Source organism: Podarcis bocagei, assembly GCF_964188305.1.
Source record: "Podarcis bocagei genome assembly, chromosome: 1".
Taxonomy (NCBI): Eukaryota; Metazoa; Chordata; class Lepidosauria; order Squamata; family Lacertidae; genus Podarcis; species Podarcis bocagei.
Window position 1 is genome coordinate 74,594,750 of NC_138125.1, and position 21,078 is coordinate 74,615,827.

The window sequence follows — 21,078 nt, forward strand, 5'->3', positions numbered from 1 at the left end:
TAGCAAAAAAGATAAACAATCCATGCCATTGCAAAATCTCACTCAGACATTTTCTTTAAAAATTATTTGTAGTTTTCCAATAAGACAGTTTAGCCCCACCCCACTTTGATCTATCTAATTTCTTGCTTACCCTTTTTTTGACCAATTTGATTTTCTATGCTTTCATCTGAGTATTATTTTAAGAGATTCTGTGGTATGTGGACTATCTTAAAATGGGCATTCTTGTTTGGCTAGTTTGAGAATTGTTAAGTTAAGTATTTTTATTATATTAAAAATATATATTTTTGACCACTTTTCTGGGCAAATGTGCATCCAAGATGGCTAGCAATCAAAAATAGATGTAAAAAAAACAATAACTGGAAATTTTAAACCTTAAAACTACAACTTGGTAACACCCCACATGCATTCAACCAGATCATCTCCAAGCTAATGATATCTTTTTGTTCTTTAGTGTGCAAACCACAAACCAACTGGTCTGGTATAACTCCTTCTCCTGTGCCAGGGAAACATGGTGTCCTTGTTCATCAGACCCTAATCAAACTCCAAACTTTCATAGGAGACAGAAAACTGAGATTACTTCAGTTGGTCATAGTAACTGCAACAGTTCCCAGGCAGGAGTCTCTCTGGTCTCACCATAACCAGATACTGGCAACTCCATGGAAATAGATATACCATACTTGTATGTTGCATCAGCACAGTATTGTTTGGGCATCAAATGCAAACTGCCTTACCATTTTTTTTTTTAAATGAAAAATCTTAATTTACCTCTTGTGGCTTATACAAAGCAAACACAAAACTCCACAATTCTTCCTTTTGAGTTTTATAATTTCCTTCAGAGCTGGTCACAGAGCCTGTTTACTCAGAAGTAAGTTTCAGTGGCACTCGCTCCCTAATAAATGTGTTGAGGATGAAAGCTCTAATGTGCACATGAAGATATTTCCCATTCTTCTGAGTAAACATGCACAGGTTTAAAAAAATGCTCAACTTAATCAGAACACATAGCTTAATTAAATATAAACCACACAACTAAAATAGTCATAAACTCAATAAACACAATAACTCAATTTCAATTTGGGTAAAGCTTTCTGAGGAGAACTGCTCTCACAATTTGCTCGGAGAAGGAATTCCTGAGCTACAGAAAAACCACTTGTGCCCTTGTCATTCATATATAATGCAAAGAAGGCATTGTTAAGGGAGCGCAATAGGACATAGGAGTGAAGGTTAGTAAGTGAGGAATCATACAGTTGGAGGAGGAGATGCTTCTAAAAAAAGTGTCTGCCTGAAAACACTACCCTCTGGACTAGAAGCCTTTCACTCTAGCTTTTGATGTGTAAAGACAATGTCAATAGAAATGCAGACTGCGTACTAGCTCAGAGACACTATTATCCACTCTCACACAATATTTTCCAGTGTCAAGCTCTAGCATTAAAAGCAGATACTAGTTTGAGACCTGACACAAATTATGCCCAAAAACATCTTGAAAGCTGGGCTAAATTAGAACGTTTCAAGAAGATCTATTTCACAAACTGATAACCATGCTACCAAACTATTTTTATTTCTATCTTCAAGAGGCAGATAAATACCACAATCTTTCAATGAGAACTTACTCCTCGGCAGTCATGTTTTTTTGCTTTCTAAATGCAAATGTGGGTTTTCCAGGCTCTAGAACTCTGAGCTTATTAGTAACAACATTATTAGAAAGAGTGACCTTATTACCACCTTTACACAATAATCATCTGCTTCTGTGGTGCTAACAGGTCTTCTTAAAGGAGAGCTGTAATTGTTCCAGTCCTCTCTGGCAGGTCTCTTACGGTTAACAACTTTGAGGGGCTGTGCAAGATCAGGAAGACAGAAATACATGGTGAGTGGTGACAGGACTGTGAAAGAATTTTAAGCAAGAGTGGACAATGCCTTGGTTTTCTGGTGCAATCATTAATCATGACTGGGGAGGGACTGAGGGGCAAAGATACACCAAACCCCTCCTAGAAATGGTGGGTAAGAAGCAGAGGAGACAGGTTTGTGTGTCAATCAGCATTGTGCAACTGTGCAGTGACTGCCTGGCTAGCAGACCCTACAGACAGCAACCATTGCCTACACTAGGCCCTGGAAGCCAGTAACAAATTGTACATTTGCATGGGACTGGTTGGGTCGCCTTCAGCCTCTACTGCTACCTCTTAACCATTTCTGGTATGGATGGGCTTTCTCCTCCCCACTTGATTATGATAGTCAGTGCCCCCCCCACTCTATCCACTGCTGGCCTTAAACAAAAATAGTTAGAAGCTTAGCTAGCTTTAAGATTTTGCCAACGTAGCTATTAATTAATTACAAGGGAACTGACAAAGTTATTGGGGTGGTTCACAAGGATTAAAGAACAGGAGGTAAACATTTGGCACGCAATCCAGTATTAGCACTTACAACTGCCTGGTATTTGCTGTGGTTGTCCTTGCATCTTGGCTCTGCACATTTGTCATGTTCCTCCCCTATTTCTTCACTTGAGAGAAATTCACTTAACTTTTGAACGCTACAAAAAGAGGGGAAAGGTAGTAAATTGAGGAATACTTCTACATTGTGCCAGTTACAGTGACAGTGTGCATTTCAGAATTCCCACGGTACAGTGGAACCTTGGTTCTCGAACAGCTTAGGTGATGAACAAATTGGCTCCCAAAATGTGAAAACGCGGAAGTGTTCCGGTTTTCGAATGCCGAATGTCCAATGTGGCTGTCAGCTATTGTTTCTGGGCCGCCTGTGCCAATCAGAAGCCGCACCTTGGTTTTCGAATGTTCCAGGACTCGAATGGACTTCCAGGATGGATTAAGTTCAAGAACCAAGGTTCTACTGTATAGATATTATTCTCAGAAGAAATCCTATAACTGTGCACAAAGCTGTAATAAAACTGTAAGTACAATCAGTGGGATCAAGGTCTAATGACTTAAACTTTACATCATCATCATCATCATCATCATCATCTTGTGGTGATACTACTTTTGTCAAAGGTGTCCTCACATTGATTCTCCCCCTGCACCTCAAAGCATATAATTCTGTATAATTTATTGCATGAGCTGGGAATGCAAGAACATAGTGGCTATAGTGGCTGCATATGGGGTGGGGAAACTTACTATGGGATGGCCTTGAAAATCAATGTGTCTAATTAGAGTGCAAAAGCATTGGATGGATACCACAAGCTCTTAAACACTGCAGTAAGAAGCTTCATATGTAAGACAGAGGCACTCCGGAAACCCTACCTTACAAGAGCTTTGACTGTGGATCTAACCACACTGGAGAGCAGGAACAGTGGTGTGACAAGGATGTGAAAGAGGGAGAGTGAAGCAAAGGCCACCGAGGGAGAAAAGTCAGCATTTTCAAACAGGTGGGCATGGACCACAAATGTCTTTAAAAGAAAAGACAGCAAAACAAATTATTTCAGCCACCTCTTATATTAAAGGTACAAATGCAGTGAAAATATTTAGCTGCACTTCAAAAGCCCTAATGATCAGGAGGAGACATTATGCAGCTAAGCACTGCAAAATCTGTCAGGCAGACTTAATATACATTTAAATATCAGCTATAAATACAACAATTATATAAGAGCTTTCCCCATTATAAAAACAAGTAAAGAAGAAAAGAATGCATATTGAAGAAATAGCATTATGTCCATCTGAAAGTCCAGAGCAGTATAAAGTTACTCTCAAAGATGCATCTTGGAGCAGAACTTAAAGGTAAAGATAAAGGGACCCCTGACCATTAGGTCCAGTTGTGGCCGACTCTGGGGTTGCGCCGCTCATCTCAATTTATTGGCTGAGGGAGCCGGCATACAGCTTCCGGGTCATGTGGCCAGCATGACTAAGCCGCTTCTGGCAAAACCAGAGCAGCACACGGAAACGCCATTTACCTTCCCGCCGGAGCGGTACCTATTTATCTACTTGCACTTTGACGTGCTTTTGAACTGCTAGGTTGGCAGGAGGAGCAGAACTTAGACAAGAGTAATATCGAAGGATGTTTGTGGTTGCCCTAGTACAATCTATGCATGGTAACAAAAGTCTCCAATTGGATTCCCTTACTGGATTGGCTCCTGCATGCATCAAAATGGTGCCATCTAAAGGAAAGTGTCAGTGGGAATGACCTGAATCCATTTCTTAGGTTCTGTAAGGCCTGTGTGTTGTAGAATAGAATCAATTACAGGGGAGATACACATCTTGTATGGAGATTACTTTCTAGAGGAGGCATCCCCAACCTGCAGCCCTCCAGATGTTTTGGCCTACAATTCCCATGATCCCTAGCTAACAGGACCAGTGGTCAGGGATGATGGGAATTGTAGTCCAAAACATCTGGAGGGCCGAAGGTTGGGAATGCCTGTAATCTAGAGCTTTTGAAATAATGTGGTAACTGGTCTGTGTGTACTCAGCCATCATCACTCTGTCAGCTTACATAGTAAGAGGACAGGACATTCTAGACTTAAATATACAAGCACAGGAGGATTTTGAGAGAACAGTGATACATGCTGCAAAATGTATCATTGGAGTGATGTCCATATTTAAGATCTAAACAGGCCACCGAAGATCTAAACAGCAGTAAGATCTAAATATCAGTAAAGTGATATTACGGACATTCAAGAAAAATCTATTCATACGTAAATTAAGATAAGGTACAACACTTTACACACACACACACACACACACACACACACACACACACACACACACACAGAGAGAGAGAGAGTTCCCAAATAACAAATTGCTCTCCATTGTGATTTAACTCTTCATGCTTTCTGTAATTAAACATCATTTTGTGTCACATCTATTTCAGTTTTCAAATGCATCTGTTGAAGGACAAGATAGCAGTACATAAAGTTAATATTTTATTAGTAGAGTAATTTAAAATGAACTAGAGAAGGAATAATGCATTTGTAACCGACAGAGGGCTTTGTAGCTACACTCTTCTCTAAATGTTAAAATATATCTACATTTTTAACAGTAAAATACTTACTATAAGAACAGCTGCAATAGGTATTGCTGCATTCATGAAAACTGCAAGTAAAACAAATATATTTTACCGATTATTTCAATATACTTAGGCTTCATACATCTCTACATGCACTTCACTTTTGTATCTATAACAGTTCTTTCTGGTTTTCTTTTTCTTTTTATCTGCCTAGGTTTCATCCTGTCTTGTTTGGATGCTGCCCTTTTAGTTAGGATATACTGGAACTGTCATTATAGTGTTTTGAGTTAGTGGGGGATCCCCAGATCCCTGGGTGTCAGGTCCCCCCCTCCTAGATTCTTGGATGCTGGGGTTTAATCAGAGCTGAAAAGCTGAGCTTGTTTTTCTGTCAGACAGAGGGACAAAGGGAGATGATGGCCCTGTCATTAATCCATCTACAAGACAAAAGACCCTGCAGGTAAACAAGGCGGAGGTTGTCAGGGCAATGTGGGTGTGATGCGGCCACACAGAAAAAGCTGTCCCTTTACACCAGGCATGTCCAAAGTCCATTTCGGGGGCCTAATCCGGTCCGCTGGTCAACTTAATCCGGGGGTAATTTTTTTTTAAAAAAGCTCAGCAACGTCAATCCTAAAAAAGACTCAACAACTTTGGTCGGCCCTCACGCATGTTCACTTCATCATCAAATCTGGCCCTCTTTGAAAAAAGTTTGGGTACCCCTGCTTTACACAGATGGGTTTTTTTTGGCAAGGTTTTATAGGAACAAGGAGGAGGAAATAGGGAGGAGGCTGGGGGCCATAACTTTGGATCCAAGCTCACTGAAGCTATGAGAGAAGCAATGAGGGACACTCCTGGCATGTAGTGCTCTTCACCCCCTCCACTGAAGGTTCCAGGTGTTTTTGCTGGCATCCATCTGCCTCAAGAGACAATGGAGTGCACCTCTGGGGCTGAAGTCAAACCACCCTGTTAAAGTGACTGTAAATATGTGTAAACTAAACCAGACATTAGCTCCACAGTGCCTTGATTCCACAATGGAAACTCAATACAGGGCGAGTGCCTGGTACCTCCTGGAATTTTGCTACCACTCAGCAGAGATTGGGGGGGCATGTAATAATACAAATGAAAAATGGCAATAAAATAAAAAGTAGTCATTTCCTGGAAACATTGACCTGACCGTCTGTGTACCCAGAACACAATGGCTTTCCTGCTGTGCCTAGTCAAATCACTGTAGTGTTTAGAGGTTATTATCCCCAGATGGCTGGGGAATGGAACAAATGCTTTTTTGCCTTGGGTTCACTTTTAAATTTGTCATTAACAAAAATTATCTCCTGTAGTGTGACTAATTATTCCTTCATAAGCATTGCCCAAACTTCTTACTAATTTGAGCAAGCAGTAACCATGTCTAATTACTCAATGTATCTCAACAACACAATGCATTTCTGGCGTTTTGTTTGACTTCTTGGTTCATTCTGTAATCTTGTTGCAGCAGCTAAATATAAACAGGAAATGTTTCAAAATTGAGTGAAATTAGCTGCAGATTGTGCAGAATGAGAGATCATCATCAGCAATACAATCCTTCAGTCTTCAGTAATAATATAAACATGAATCTCAATGTCCTTTGATTTGATTATGTATTATTTTACATGATCATCATCCATAAAATTGGAGTTTCCACATCACTGTTCACACTTACTTGGAAATAAGCCAATTGAACATCTGAATAGACATGCATATAGGACTAACTGCACATAAATCAGAGCATGGTGTCAGCCTCTCAGATCAGCTTGCCATCAGTTCAGAGCTGCCAAGCACTCATATTGAAAGCTGGCACCATATGCCCATGTGGATGGTAAGGGTGGGGGCTCTGAATAATTGCTTAATTTGTACTGTCATTTAAACATTATTTATTGTGTATGGTTTGGGGCAATCTATATGGTAAGAGTAAACTTTATGTGCCCTCGTGTGAACTGGTCCAAATTCTTGTTGGGTGTGTGTGTATTTACATGGTAGCATGGTTCCAAAGGAAGCTCCTCCTGGCATGCATATACTTTTCAGGACAGGCATATGTGGGCAGACATTTAAATATTGCATCAGGGAAGAGAGTTTCAGCCACCAGCCGCAGGCATTTAAATTGGCCCTCAGAGGCTTGCCAGGAAATGCAAATCAATTACTGTACTATTAAATGTTTGTCTCCTCGTTTTCACATTATTTCTTTAAGAACTTGAGATTCTTCCAGACTTGGTTTCACTGGCAAATGCAAAACACAAATGCAAAACCACTATAAATTATGGATTGTAAATGAAACACAATTTACGTCTATCACTCTATTTATACCTTGTTAAGTGGGGGGAAAACAACTATTTCTGTCTCCCTTACAGTATCAAATTCTGAACTGGTATGAAACCAGTTTTTCCTTCAGTGACAGTCCTGATTTAAATAAGCAAGTGACACTGACTAGTGACTCAGCTATACAGCTGCAACTAAAAATATATATAAAAATAAAAAAGTTGTCCAGTAGCACCTTAGAGACCAACTAAGTTTGTTCTTGGTATGAGCTTTCGTGTGCATGCACACTTCTTCAGATACTGACTAAACTAAAGCTGCAACTAAGCTGCTACTAAAACATTTTGTGTGTGTTTTAAGTGCAATATACAATGTGACACTGGATGGCAATGGTGAGCATTATGGAAAATTCAATGTGTTTTTAAAAAAGCACTCTCATAATGGTTTTTATATGTATGCAGGTTCCACCTAAGTGAGATGCTGCTGGACTAAGGCTGGAGGAAATGTGCTTATAGCTAAAAAATAATGAGGCCAGTGACTTCATGCTCAAACCTGCCATATGAGTACAGTGGTACCTTGGTTCTCGAACTTAATCCGTTCGAGTCCTGAAACCATTCGAATACCAAGGCGTGTCTTCCAATTGGCTGCAGGAATTTCCTGCACTCAAGCAGAAACTGTGGAAACCGTGTCAGATGTTCAACTTCCGAAAAACGCTTACGAACCAGAACATTTACTTCTGGGTTTGCGGTGTTCGGGAGCTGATTTGTTCGACAACTAAGCCGTTTGGAAACCAAGGTACCACTGTATAAATTTTGTTCATAACTTAAGGCTGTGATCAGGCCCCAAACACAGAGAGAACCATACGCACATACAGTTTGTATGAGGGTGGCCTCTGTTCCTACCTTAAAAGGAAGATGCATATGTCAATGGGCATGGCCTACTGCTGTGCTTCTGTTCACAGCCAAACATACTCACTGGGGGCTCATCCAGACCTCCTTTTGCACCAGACTTTCTAGGCACATGTCTGAGCTTTAAAATTCTGTGTCCAAACAGTTTTTTGTTTTGTCCTGGCAGTTTCCCCGGACAACTGGCATTTTATCACTGAATCGGAGCCAATGGCAATCCATAGAAAATCGGATTGCCCTTTGCTCTGATTCAGCATTAAAACATGGGTTTTCCTGGCGAAAGGACTAGGACAACAAAACCAAACTAAACCCTGGAGCTTTAAAGCCTGGGCATGTGCCTAGAAACGTAGCACAAAAGGAAGTCTGGATGAGCCCTAGCACTGAGTGGATCAACTGAAAAGGACTTTAATCGTCAAGGCCATAGTGAGCAGCTCTATACTATTTGTGGCAACCATTTCTGTCTCAGATACACCCATGTTATATGGCACAGAGGCTGGATCTAGACACATCCAAAAAGAGGTTTCAGGAAAATGTGTTGAAAACCTCATAATGGGAAATCATGTTGGCGAAAGACAGAAGTCTACAGCACCATCTGGTGTCACAGTGTTATAACGCATTTAAAATGCCCCCCCCCTTTAAACTAATGTAGCTGAGTCCAGACACATAATTGTGACATTTAAAGAATGAGGTAGAAATAATATGTGAAATCTTTAATTTATCATTATGGTCCCATGTTATATCTTACAAACATTTCTATACTGCCTTCATTAAAAACAATCCCATAAAATAATAACCCCATTAGTATTTTGAATCAAGATTTAGTGTCATAAATTTATGACACTTGTGCTACTTCAATATGCTGAAACTTTAAAGCAATGCTTTTCAAAAAGCAGAGACATGTAAGGGCAGTACATTCCAGGAACCTTTACCAACTATCCTTTTCTCATGGGAGTCAGCTACATGGATTTATTTTTCCTTCTTTGACCTCAACTGCTCAGAAAGTATTAACTATACTGCAAAGGGCATAGGAAAGTCAGAGGCTAGGGTATATATATGGTGCTTGGACACGGACCTTTAATTCAGGGGCTGTGCCTGGAGAGAGTGGAGGAAGGGTAAGAATAGATAAACCCAAACTCTAGTTCAGACTCTAGTTCCTGCATTCAGTTGCCAGGAGGTTCAATACTTAAATGGACTGCATAAACCTTTTCCAAACACAATAAAATGTATTTGTGCTACTGGCAGTTCTGTTGGTATATTAGAACTGGAAATAGACTCTAAAAGCTGCAGCACCTTTAAATGGCATGTACACTCATAGTTATACTGAGACAAAAACTGATACTGGGACAAAGTCAAGCAATATACTTACTTGATATGGAGGTATAGAGAGCAAAAGCTCTGAGGCTAGTCATTTCTTTTTGCCGGGTTTCCTCCACACTGCTGTGAAATATGTGTTCCCAGGCGTAGAGCTTAAGGAGTTTTATGCCTCGAAGCATTTCATTTGTTTTCTTAAGCCTCTCATTGGAATATTCCTGAACCATTGACACAAACATTAATTTAAGGAGGATTATTGCAACACTGCAATACTTATCTAAGGATACACACTATGCTAATACAAATTGACTACAGATGTTCTTGCATGCCAGTGTGGTGTAGTTGTTAAGAGCGGTAGTCATGTAATCTGGGGAACCGGGTTCGCGTCTCCACTCCTCCACATGCAGCTGCTGGGTGACCTTGGGCCAGTCACACTTCTTTGAAGTCTCTCAGCCTCACTCACCTCACAGAGTGTTTGTTGTGGGGGAGGAAGGGAAAGGAGATTGTTAGCCAATTTGAGACTCCTGAAGGGGAGTGAAAGGCGGGATATCAAATCCAAACTCTTCTTCTTCTTCTATACACAATATAGAACTTGCGTGTTCTGCTTTCCAGTAAAACCCATTACTTGCTCTTCAGTTTCACTTTGATATCTCTGGATGGGAGGTTATCCTTGCACATGGAAGTATTTATGTGTACAATTTTAAAGATTTTTATGCTGCCTTTCAGCATAAGGTTACAAGATGACTGGAATAATGTTGACAGAACTTACCTTGAAGCAGAATTTTCTGTGCTGATATTGCGTAAAGCATATTGTTCCTACAATAGTGTATCTGCATGGATATATACCCATAACCTAAAAGGACACGCCTGAAAAGACTTACCAATGTGCTTCTTTGAGCTTGTGAAAGTTTTGTGGCTACAAAGTACTGAACAGGTGCAAGCACTATGATCACTGCAGCTCCAATTAGGGCACTGATTCCAAGTAGGTAGTAGAGTAGAATGACTCCTACAATAATCTGGGATAACAAAAATAAAATAAAAGAAGGGACACTATATTTCCCAACCAATACAAAGTAAAGAATAACCAGGAGTTGGATGCTATTATGTAATCTGTATTAAGGGATAGAATTTTAGCAATCCATTAGTCCCAAATCTGACTCAAAAGTCTCATAAACTCCAAATCTTCATTGAGACATTACTACAAACAACACTTTTGGGGGTGAACTACTGTTAAAAATCAAAATGATTCACTCAATATACAAGATTTTATAGGTTGTGGAGATATTTAGGAAAAGAGTTTGAAATTCCCTGAAGCAAATGATGTTGATTTTAAAATCTAAAATTTGCTCTAGATATCAGTCGTAGCAGCAGGCAGCATCTCCTGATTTCATTCATTCAGCTACCCATTAGGATAGGAGTAACAAAAACAATCTATCATTCAAATGGAACCCTGAGGCTGAGAGATCCAGCTTGCTTCTGAATAGTGAGTGGGAAGCTAAACTATTCCTCCCTGCACAGCCACCTTCCCTTCAAAACAAAAGTGGCAAACATTTGTTTGAAAGCATGCTTAAGAGCATGTAGTCTGGCTCAGCGGTAGAGCATCTGCCTTGTATGCCGAAATTTCAGATTCAGTCCCCAGCATCTCCAGGTGGGACTGGGAGAAGCATCTGTCTCAAACTCTGGAGAGCATCTGCCAGTCAGGGTAGACAATACTGAGCTAGCTGGACAAATGGCCTGACTGTATTCACCAAAGACAAAAGCATTTTTAGATTGCATGTTCTCAAAAACCACAAGAAGTTCAGATTTTAACTGTCCCAGTTGACACCTGTCCCATTGTATGTCCATATACATGTACAGTCGTACCTCAGAAGTTGAACGGAATCCATTCTGGAAGTCCGTTCAACGTCTGAAATGTTCGGAAACCAGTTTCCAAAAGAACGTTCAAAAACTAACACTCACTTCAGGTTTTCGATCGTTTAGGAGCCGGAACAACATTAATAGTTGAAATATAGCAGACGTTGGTGAGGTAGCAGAGGCAATGAATAAAAATAGGCAGCTGCCACTTATTGACATCCAAGGGTTAAGGCAGCCACCATATTTTTACCTCTTTCAGACTAAAAGGGCAATGCAAACCCCAACTACTGAGTGGTGATGTTTTTCAGAACACTGTGGCCACTGCCATATCTGCAGTCCTGCTATCAATGGTGGTTGGGCAAGAAGAGCAGAGGTAGGACCATCCGTGAGCCATGACTGGACCCAATGCTCTCATGCGATGGCAGCCAAACTGGCTCAGGAGCCAATGGCTCCAAGTCGGGCTCAACCCCTTCCCCATTCTTTCTTTAGAAGGCCCCATTTGGTGGCTTTCTGCTGGCTGCTGCTGGAAGTGATCCTGCTGGTGGCACTTTCACCCACCCTTTTGGTGGAAGGCCACCTTAGCCAGGCAGAGGCAATTCTGCTTCAGCTCAGTACAAGGGCTTATTACTGTTACTATTACTATTATTATTACTCTGCAATTTGATGACAAGGAGCCACAGCTTTGTTTTTTTCCTCAGGTTATTTTCAATAACAACAATTTTTTTAAATAGATGTGCATTTCCCCAGCAACAATATTTTGAATATCATGAGTCTCTATATCCCAGTCTCTATATCCTACACAAGTACTCTGTTGTGCCACATACTGATACCCTGTAATAACTCTCACACACCAAATTTATCTCCATTTACATGGACTAAAGTTATATGGACTTTAATTTCCTTACCTGCACTGGCATAGCCCAAAGGTTAGGGCACAGGAAGAAAAACCACATCAGCTGGTTTGTATCTATAGCAACCAGGTTACAGATCTGACCTGAAGTCATTTCCCCCATAGACATGTTGGAAGTTGACAGCCGCATAATCTTATTGTAAATTTTAGTCTAGAATGAGAAATTTTTTATTTAAGAATTTATAAACCATTTCCCACTTAAATGTTTTTGAACTGGTGTACACATGTTTCATGTGGTAGAATAAGTGGCTTTTAAGCTTACAAATAAATAATGGTTGCTTATTTGAAATATAGGGTGTTAATGGTGTTTTATTTTTATAGTATAGGAACACAAGCTATGTTTATTAAGTCAGATGTCATCTATCAATCACAGAGGACCCATAAGACAGCTGCAGGCTTCTGTAGGAGAAAGCAAGGATATGAAAGATTGTCACATAACCAGGAGACTATAGAACAAAGCGAAATAAGACGAACATCCTGGCATGTCAGAAAAATCCTGGCATACCTGGAGATAAGGTGATTTTATGGGATATAGATTATATGACATTTAAATTGAAGCATGATTCTATTTTATGCACAAATCAGATACAGTTCATAAGGTTTATTATTTTTTTAAAAAAATGTATTTTTTTTTACCCAAGGTTGTTTAAAGTTTTCTTTCTTTTTTCCCCTTTTGATTGGTGGCGTTTGTTAGAAACATGCTCCTTTACTCAAAAAGTTAAAGAAGTGATTGTATAGCTCATTAGGTAAAAGTTTCTGGATTATCTGAAATACCTGTATTGCTCCTCTTAGGTTAATTCCTGTTTCAATGGCAACATAGTACGATGCTTGGAGAAAAGTTCTCTGCAACAGAAGGGCAAAGAAAAGGAGGACTGCCAATACATAAGCATTGGCCAGGAATTCTTGGGATGAAATGAAGTAAACACCAAGTATTTTGGTCTGTTGGGGGGGGGGGAGAGAAGAAGGCAATTCAGAATTAATTTTGCTTTTGTATAGTTCTTTATATAAATAGAGTTCTCAAACATTTGAAACTGCAACAATGACTCGAATAAAATATTCCAGCGATTCAGACAATCCTTTTATTGAATGAGAGACAATGCTAGGAAGAACCAAAGAGAAAGTCAAGATTGAAGACCAAATGGCAGGTCAGTGTTGGGGAACCCCAAAGCTCAGACAGATAATGATGTCCAGAAGCCCTCGTATTCTTTCCTGTCCAGGAGGATTCAATGGTCAGCCCGGGTGGGTGGAGTCCAGGACCTAGGTGGTTCTCCAGATGCTCTTGGACTACAACCCCCACCATCCTTCACCACTGGCCATGCTTGCTGGTATGGATAGGAGCTATAGCTATAGGAGTTGCAACCTCCAGTCTGGTAGCTCACCATATATGGGACCCACACCAGATCAGAACCTCTGGAAGCTCCTGACATGAGTCCCCAGCCAAGGACTGTCCATACTGGGTTGCCACCTCAATAAAGTCAAAATGTGAGTGTTGAGAAGGTGACTATCTGATCATAGCTATGAGATCTTCTTGGCATTCCTAGTCCTTGAACCATCTGTCACCAGGGCAGTACAGAGAATAAAATTTAAAGTATATCTCCCTCCCTACATGTATCCAGCAAGGCATCATGTGATAAATAGTCATTATAGAACACAGTACTGTAAATACTGTAAGTACTGGAGCTCTGAAGTCTCCCTTGGCCTATTCAGAACTATGCAACTTTGCAACCTGAACACAGGTTTAGCCAGACAACCTATCAAAGATATCTATCTGCTTGCTTTTCTTAACAAGATACGTGGTATCTTTCAGAAGCATAAAACATAAGCTTTAAATCTGGAGGCAAGAAATTTAGATATTCTCAAAATTAAGCCTGTCATGGCAGTTAAAAATGTAGCAGCTCTTTTGATCATTTGATCTTCATAGATGATTTGCAATATAACATGATCACTTGCTGGTTCCTCAGCAGTAGAAAAGCAATGTTAAACATAGTGAGTGAATGGCAGTGACAGAAGCTTAGCATTTGAGGTTTACTTGTCAAGACTTAAGTAGCTGCCCTTGAGAGATGCTAAGGAGACTGCATGTGATGTGGTGTTAGTTTTGTGTTACAATACTCTTATCAAGAATAATCTTGAGAAGTAGATATTCAAGAAGACCAAGTTCTCCAAGATGACTTTGTTTCACTGGCTATTGGAAAATGAGAGAATTCTTTGGAATGTATATACTCAGTCCTGTGCCTGCATTAGAAAGAGGTTTCCACAGTGCTCAGCAGTGCACTGTTTCCCTTCCTCCTCCCTCAGCATCCACCTTGGGAACCTTCAATATCTTACTCCAGAGAGGAAGAAAGCAAGAGCTAGAGAGCAGTAAGGGAACCAAACAATCCCCACAATGACCCAACATCCTTCATGAAGCCGTGTACTTGCACCAAGAGAACAAAGGGGTACACAGCTCTACTGAGCCCCATGGAAATCTTGTCATGTGTAATTCTTGTGCCCATAGGGGGCTGCACCTTGCTTATAGAATCTGACCAGATAAACTGATGATCCAAATTGCACATAATCTCATCAAATTGGGGAAAGATATGTTCAAAACCAAGGTGTTTCATGTTGGGGAATAAAGGACACATAATCCTTTATGACTGGTGGGAAATTATTCAAGATGGTGAAATAGACAATTCTGTTAGATCAGATCATAATTCCTTTACAATTTAAATTTACCCATCGAATGAATTTGATTAACCGTCTGAGAAGCTGTTAACCCTGGTTTAAATGGTAATGTTATTTACTATATCACTTTTCCTCCCTGAGGTAAAAGTTTGAAAGTTTGTATCCTTTCAAATATATGTTGTTTTGATTTGGCTAGCAATCAGCTCCTTTGTATCTCAAAATCTATTCCTGAACTACTGACAAATTAAGTGTGATCTATAGATATATGAATGGTATATGCTTTTATTTTAAAATGTATTTTGCTTAAATATTTACCTATGCCAGGGGAGAGGTAAGATCCACCACAAATGATGTGATTGAGATTAATACATGTTTAAAAGGCATATGAGAGGAATGTGACATGCCATCCTCAATATGCAGAAGGTTAGACAAATTACACTGAATGCTGATATCAGAGAATATTTTCTAGGTGGACATTTATAATAATGTGAAAAGTGCATAACATAGCAGCTATAATAAAATTTCATTTAGTCCAACTCCCTGTGAACACCCCTGACAAGAAGTCATCCAAACCTTTGCTTGAAAACTTCTAATAAGTCCACCACCTTCTAAAGTAGCCTGTTTCGTTGTTAAACTGCACATACTAGCATGGAGTTCTTTCTAATACATTGGTACCTCAGGTTAAGAACTTAATTTGTTCTGGAGGTCCATTCTTAACCTGAAACTGTTCTTAACCTGAGATACCACTTTACCTAATGGGGCCTCCCGCTGTTGCTGTTGCACCGCCACTGCGCGATTTCTGTTCTCATCCTGAAGCAAAGTTCTTAACCCAAGGTACTATTTCTGGGTTAACGGAGTCTGTAACCTGAAGCAAGTAGAGTGCAAGTCCCACCTGCAATGGTAGTTACATGCACCAAAAAGAACTCCTCCCAGGTAGGTTACCCAACTGTATCTTCTGATCAATTGCATGGAAGAAGGGACAGTTCTATCACCTGTGGCTGGATATTGAGATAAAGGGTTTTAGTCCCACACACACTGTAAGCATTAACTAATTTATCAATCCCATAATGTTTGTGTTATCTCTACAATAGCTTTGTGAATGACTTTTGTTAATAATGTAATTTTCATTGTCTGCACCTTATTCATTTTATTTTCCTCTGACCTCAGTGTTTAGAATCCCAACCTCTGCAACTATGTGCATATATATCGGCAACTTAGGAAAATACTTCATGCATCTGATGGAGATGAAAGCTTTTGTGGCAACAGATAGAACTTAGTCTTTAAGGTGCCACAAGGCTCGCTGTTGTTTTTGCTGCAACACACAATCCTTCAGGTAATACGTTTATTTTTCATTATTCAGTAATGAATAATTTCTGGGTCAATATGCTGAACTTCAGTTCTTGATGCTTCCCAGCTACAGCATAGAAAAGGTAACCCCTTGAAATGCCTCCAGTAAGTACACTAACATACAGAAGAAAGGATGAAAACAGCAGCATATTGATTGATTTAGAAACATAAAATTAGTTCTTCATCCTCAGCATAGGATATCCATTTCCATTCCATTATGGCAGCAGATGCAAACCCATTAACAACAGTAGAAGTCTTTCAATCAAACTGGCTTGTTTATGAGTCTTTTTAAAGAGACTGCAATGCATTAACTAGCAATAAAAACACACCATGTTGTTAGTACTAATTCATAACCACATGCTTGCTTTGGATCTGTATTCTGCAGAAGAACTGCTTCCTCCCCCAATCCCTGCAGGGTACCCCAGAAAATCACAGTCTTCATTTTTTTTTATTGAATATAATGTCCTGAGATAATAGCATCCCCATGTGTTTTTTTATTTTATCTCTCTAAAGATTCTGATGGAAATTCTTTGTCGCAGTGAAATCTGCTTTTTTGTTACTGCTGTTAAAAAGATACTGTTTAGAGCAACTTCCTTTCCATTCTTCAGCTTCTTCAGTATAGAATTATGCAGGTGCTAATCAATAGAAACCTTCCTTGCTTAAAAACATCCCTGCTCAAGTTAGTCATGTGTTTAACTTGAACACTTGGGCCTACAAAAGCATGGGGTTAACACGGTACAGTTTTGTTTATGGCTACTCTTTTTTGGCTTAAGTGTCACATTCACCTTTGGCCAACTGTGCAAGAAAGTGAGCTTGACAGTACTATGTTAAGAGAAGGCTAATAAAGAAGTTAAATAATAACAATACAAAAATAGTACCTTGGGGCGGATGGTGTTGTTGCTGCCTTTTCCAACATGGTGAACAATTCCAGAGATACACAGTGGGCCAGCAAATCCAAGCAGATCTGCCAGAATACGGAAAGTGCTGCTTAGGACCAGTGGTCTTCCGAAGGCATTACAAAGGGCACGCCAGATAGACTTGGATCCTTGTGGATTTGGAGTGTTTTTATTCTGTCATATATATAATTTAAAGAAAAATTGCTTTGAATGGGAAGAATGTAATATTCCAAAGTGATAAGTGATATTCACAAATCATTTTCATAAGCCTCTCACTTGACTTATCAATTTATCATTAATTTTTAAAGTACCTAAAATTTACTTAGCACTGCACACAGGTCTACCACCTAAAAGGCATGGCACAAAAGGAAAAGTGGGAATAAAAAAAACAAGCAAATATGCACCGATGGAATAATTGTGCTGTTACAAGCAGTGCATTTAAAGCTGAGCCAAAGAAACAAATACTAGTAAAAAATTTCTTACATAAAAGGATTTTAGACACCGAACAGTTTGAGAACATTGTGGGCCAAATTTCCAATCCTTATTCATTTTGATAGGTGCTTAAGAGAAGTGAGACAGTTTTCTACTGGACTGTAGGTATGAGCATTCCATTGCATGCATGGAGTTCTTCTGCCTGCATTCGTCATGTTTAAAGCCAGAAACACAGTTGTGGGTAATCCTTTTCTATTCATACCTTTGGAGATTCAAAGGCCTCATTCAGGCACATGTAATTTGTCAAAGCTCTCATGGCAATAGGCAGCTTTCCTATGGCTTTCAAGTCTATTGGTTTCTTGTGAGCTGTTTTAATGAATGCATTCATCCACCAGTATGTTCCTTTGGACAACAAATTCACAAAAGGTTGCAAGAATCTGACTCCAAGATCCTGAAGGTCCTCAGGAGGCTTAACTTCCTTGGGCGTTTTGAAGAAAACGTATCTCTAAACAAAGACAAAAAGAATCTTAGGCAAGTTAATGGAGAGGGGGGCAGGAATAATAGGATACTGTAATATGTATTGTCCTCTGTCCAGGAGGACCAGGCTGCCATGGATTTTAAGGCATGTATTTTCAATTGATTCCTCACCTTCCAGTATCTCAATGCTTGACAAGCAGTACAGTATAGATTTGGTAGGACACTGCTGTGTTTCTGGACAGAACATATTTCTTAAGCAATATTTTATCCAGGGAGTCAGAATTAAAGGCCATCATGGACAGGATCCAGCAACATTAAACACATTCAAATTGCAATTACATCTTAGTAGTGCTGCATACTATAACTTGGTGCTCCTGATGCTCAAGGAGATGGCAGAGGAAGGGGAAAGGAACAATGTCAAAGTAGTTTGTCAATTACTTGAGCTTAATTATAACTAGCATGTTGGCTTACAAAGCTGTATATGGCCAAATTTATTTTCACCAGGAGGCAAGAAAAAGAACATGACTGAATTGGGACTGACTGGATGTCATTCTAATATTCCACCTCCTTCTAAGAAAACCTATATTCATGGGACTTCAGAAATACTAGTACGTTCAAGATGCAGTTACTAATGGACAACATTAACAACTTTGCTTTTAACCACCTAAATTATCAGGAAATGCAACTTACCCTTACCCTGATGACATTAATTTCTACAAGAAGCAACATTCCATAAAGAACTACTAAGAATCCTGTGAGGCAGAATCGAAGCTGGAGAGGTCCAATATTATTATCACAAAACTTTACAAATTTGATGGTTTTGGTTATAAAAGCTAAAGTCCAGTAGACTAGCAAGGCTGTTGAAAGAAGAATAATGCAATGGTCAGTACAGCACTACAAAGTTAAAGAAGGCAAATAAAATTACAAAATTGTTCAAGGGATCTGTCCTGAATATGTAAGTGTTTAGCAAATTAGATTTCTATAATGTTGGAAATTCTGAAGTTTTGACTAAGCTTACAACCACAAAGATAAGTAATCAATATAAGCATTCTCAGGCATGGCTACAATAACTGTCTCTGGCATTGATTTGTACCTGCTTTGTACAGTTTCAGTTGAGTATGCCGAATGTACTTGGTGAAACTTTCTCTCATATATATATATATATATATATATATATATATATATATATATGTAATATGTGTGTGTGTGTTTGAGAGAAAGAAATTCTGACTAACTCCTACACAAGCTTCCCTGTAAATATTCCCTTGTAAATATTCTCATTCTCTTTCCAAGCCCCATTAACAAGAACATGTTTTTAAATAGCTCCCGGTGACTTCTGCCTCACACAGCCAAGCCTTCATGTGCTGTACTGTAATTTGCCCTGTAGAGCAGGGAATTTTTGCAATAGCACCAGAACCTGAAAAGAAAAGGTTTAGTGGGTGTATTGAAAGGCTTGCCACATGGAGGCAATCACCTTGGGGAGGAATGACAAGTGAGTTTGATGTATCAGTCTTCAGTATATTCACTGTAAAATAATTAATCAGCAGTCTTATTTAACATCCTTGTGACTGCTACACACGCCCAAGCACAGGCTGTTCTGCTGTTCACAGGAACTACAGGCAGCTAGTAGTTTGCTGTATGTGCCAATCAGATCTAAAAACCCAAGCCTTTGGCAGAATTAGAATTGCGAGTTCAAGCTCTTCATTTGAGTGTGGGGCGGACAGAGCCAGGCAAAAAACCCTACATGAAGCAGTGCTAGTGGGGAACAGTGGACTATGGAGAGAGAGAGCGATCTGGGGAGAGTTATAGGAGCCAGAAAGAAAGACCTGGAGGGCTTTATTTCACTGCAGAGCTGAAGTTCTTCACCATATTCTTAGATATCAATGCTATAGAAGAACAAAGTGATCTATCTTTTATTTAGATATTATAACTTCAACGTTCCAAAGAAAGCACAGCTTCTTGTTCAGCAGATAAGACTAAGTATTGAGTTGTTCAAATAGTTAAATAAATACACATAGGAAGTGCTGGTTTTCTGACATTCAGTCTCATGAGATTAGACAGGAAAAAATGGTCATTTTCCATTTTCTCAGAGAAACATATGGGCCAAACAACTGTGGAACCATTCACATATGACACAAATTTCCTGTCAAGGGATGAAATGACTCCCATAACTATTCCCAAGGAAGCTACATGCATCAACAGTACAAACAAAGACACTATTTGCCAACAATTCCAGGAACATCAATTCTGTGGAGCTATTTTTAAAAAATTCAATTTATGATTGTCAAGAAAAATATCAAAGCAGTATGTGTATGGTGATAATAGCCATGTGGCCTTAAAGCACTGGTGTTTACAACAAATAGATATTCTGGAATATGAGGTGGGACATAATTCTTAACCATGGGCACAGCCAAAGGGGAGGGGGCAGGGAGGGACAGTTGCCCCCTCCCAAATCAAGTAAATCAATGAAAATACTAACTGAGGTTCTGCCCCCCTAACATAAATCCTGGCTATGTCCATGTTCTTATTAAATAATAAATGGGGGAGGGGGAGTTCATTTCATCAAAAATACCAATACTTGAAATCAGCTATGTTAGTGGGAAACAGAGGAGAATAGTACCAGTAAGCTTTAGTTAGACAATAAAATTTCAGTTTGGGGGGCACTGAAGTGAACCTTCAGCAAGACCTAACAGACTTTCTCCTCATAACATATTCACAATTTCATATTTTTCTGTATTGTGGGTACATACCTATTAATAACTTTGGAAAATTTGATGTTTCAATGTTGTGATAGTAAACAATTGATGTGATGGCTGCTAAGAACGCCATTCCAGGTGGCATGTACAGGTGCAAATGACGAGATTCTGAATCCCTAAGTATAACAAAACACATTAATCAGAAGTACCCTGATGGAGAGTACCATGTTTGCTCTGAAGCCTACATGAAGACCCAAAGTTATTTGAACAGAGATTATGATAACACACAAAGGAATGCATGTACGGTTCAGTCACTCCACGTGGTATATGTGTGTGTGTGTGTACGTGTGCAAATACACACATAAAGAGTT

The 21,078-nt window shown here is 39.5% G+C and overlaps 1 protein-coding gene across 3 annotated transcripts in view; it reads right to left on the reverse strand.

The window, feature by feature from the left end:
• The window catches only part of ABCC8 (ATP binding cassette subfamily C member 8), a 56,327-nt gene that overhangs the window by 30,597 nt on the left and 4,652 nt on the right, over positions 1-21,078 (reverse strand). For 2 of the 3 annotated variants that reach the window (XM_081202077.1, XM_081202076.1), the window contains exons 3-14: positions 20,762-20,883; positions 18,702-18,868; positions 17,797-18,039; positions 17,085-17,276; positions 12,973-13,137; positions 12,194-12,349; positions 10,316-10,450; positions 9,490-9,652; positions 4,984-5,024; positions 3,243-3,388; positions 2,416-2,521; positions 1,720-1,830 (exon numbers count right to left, since the gene is read on the reverse strand). In XM_081202077.1, the coding sequence (XP_081058203.1) occupies positions 1,720-1,830; positions 2,416-2,521; positions 3,243-3,388; positions 4,984-5,024; positions 9,490-9,652; positions 10,316-10,450; positions 12,194-12,349; positions 12,973-13,137; positions 17,085-17,276; positions 17,797-18,039; positions 18,702-18,868; positions 20,762-20,883 (1,747 nt within the window). The remainder of the gene's footprint in view (positions 1-1,719; positions 1,831-2,415; positions 2,522-3,242; positions 3,389-4,983; positions 5,025-9,489; positions 9,653-10,315; positions 10,451-12,193; positions 12,350-12,972; positions 13,138-17,084; positions 17,277-17,796; positions 18,040-18,701; positions 18,869-20,761; positions 20,884-21,078) is intronic. The other variant, XM_081202078.1, reaches the window with a different exon arrangement.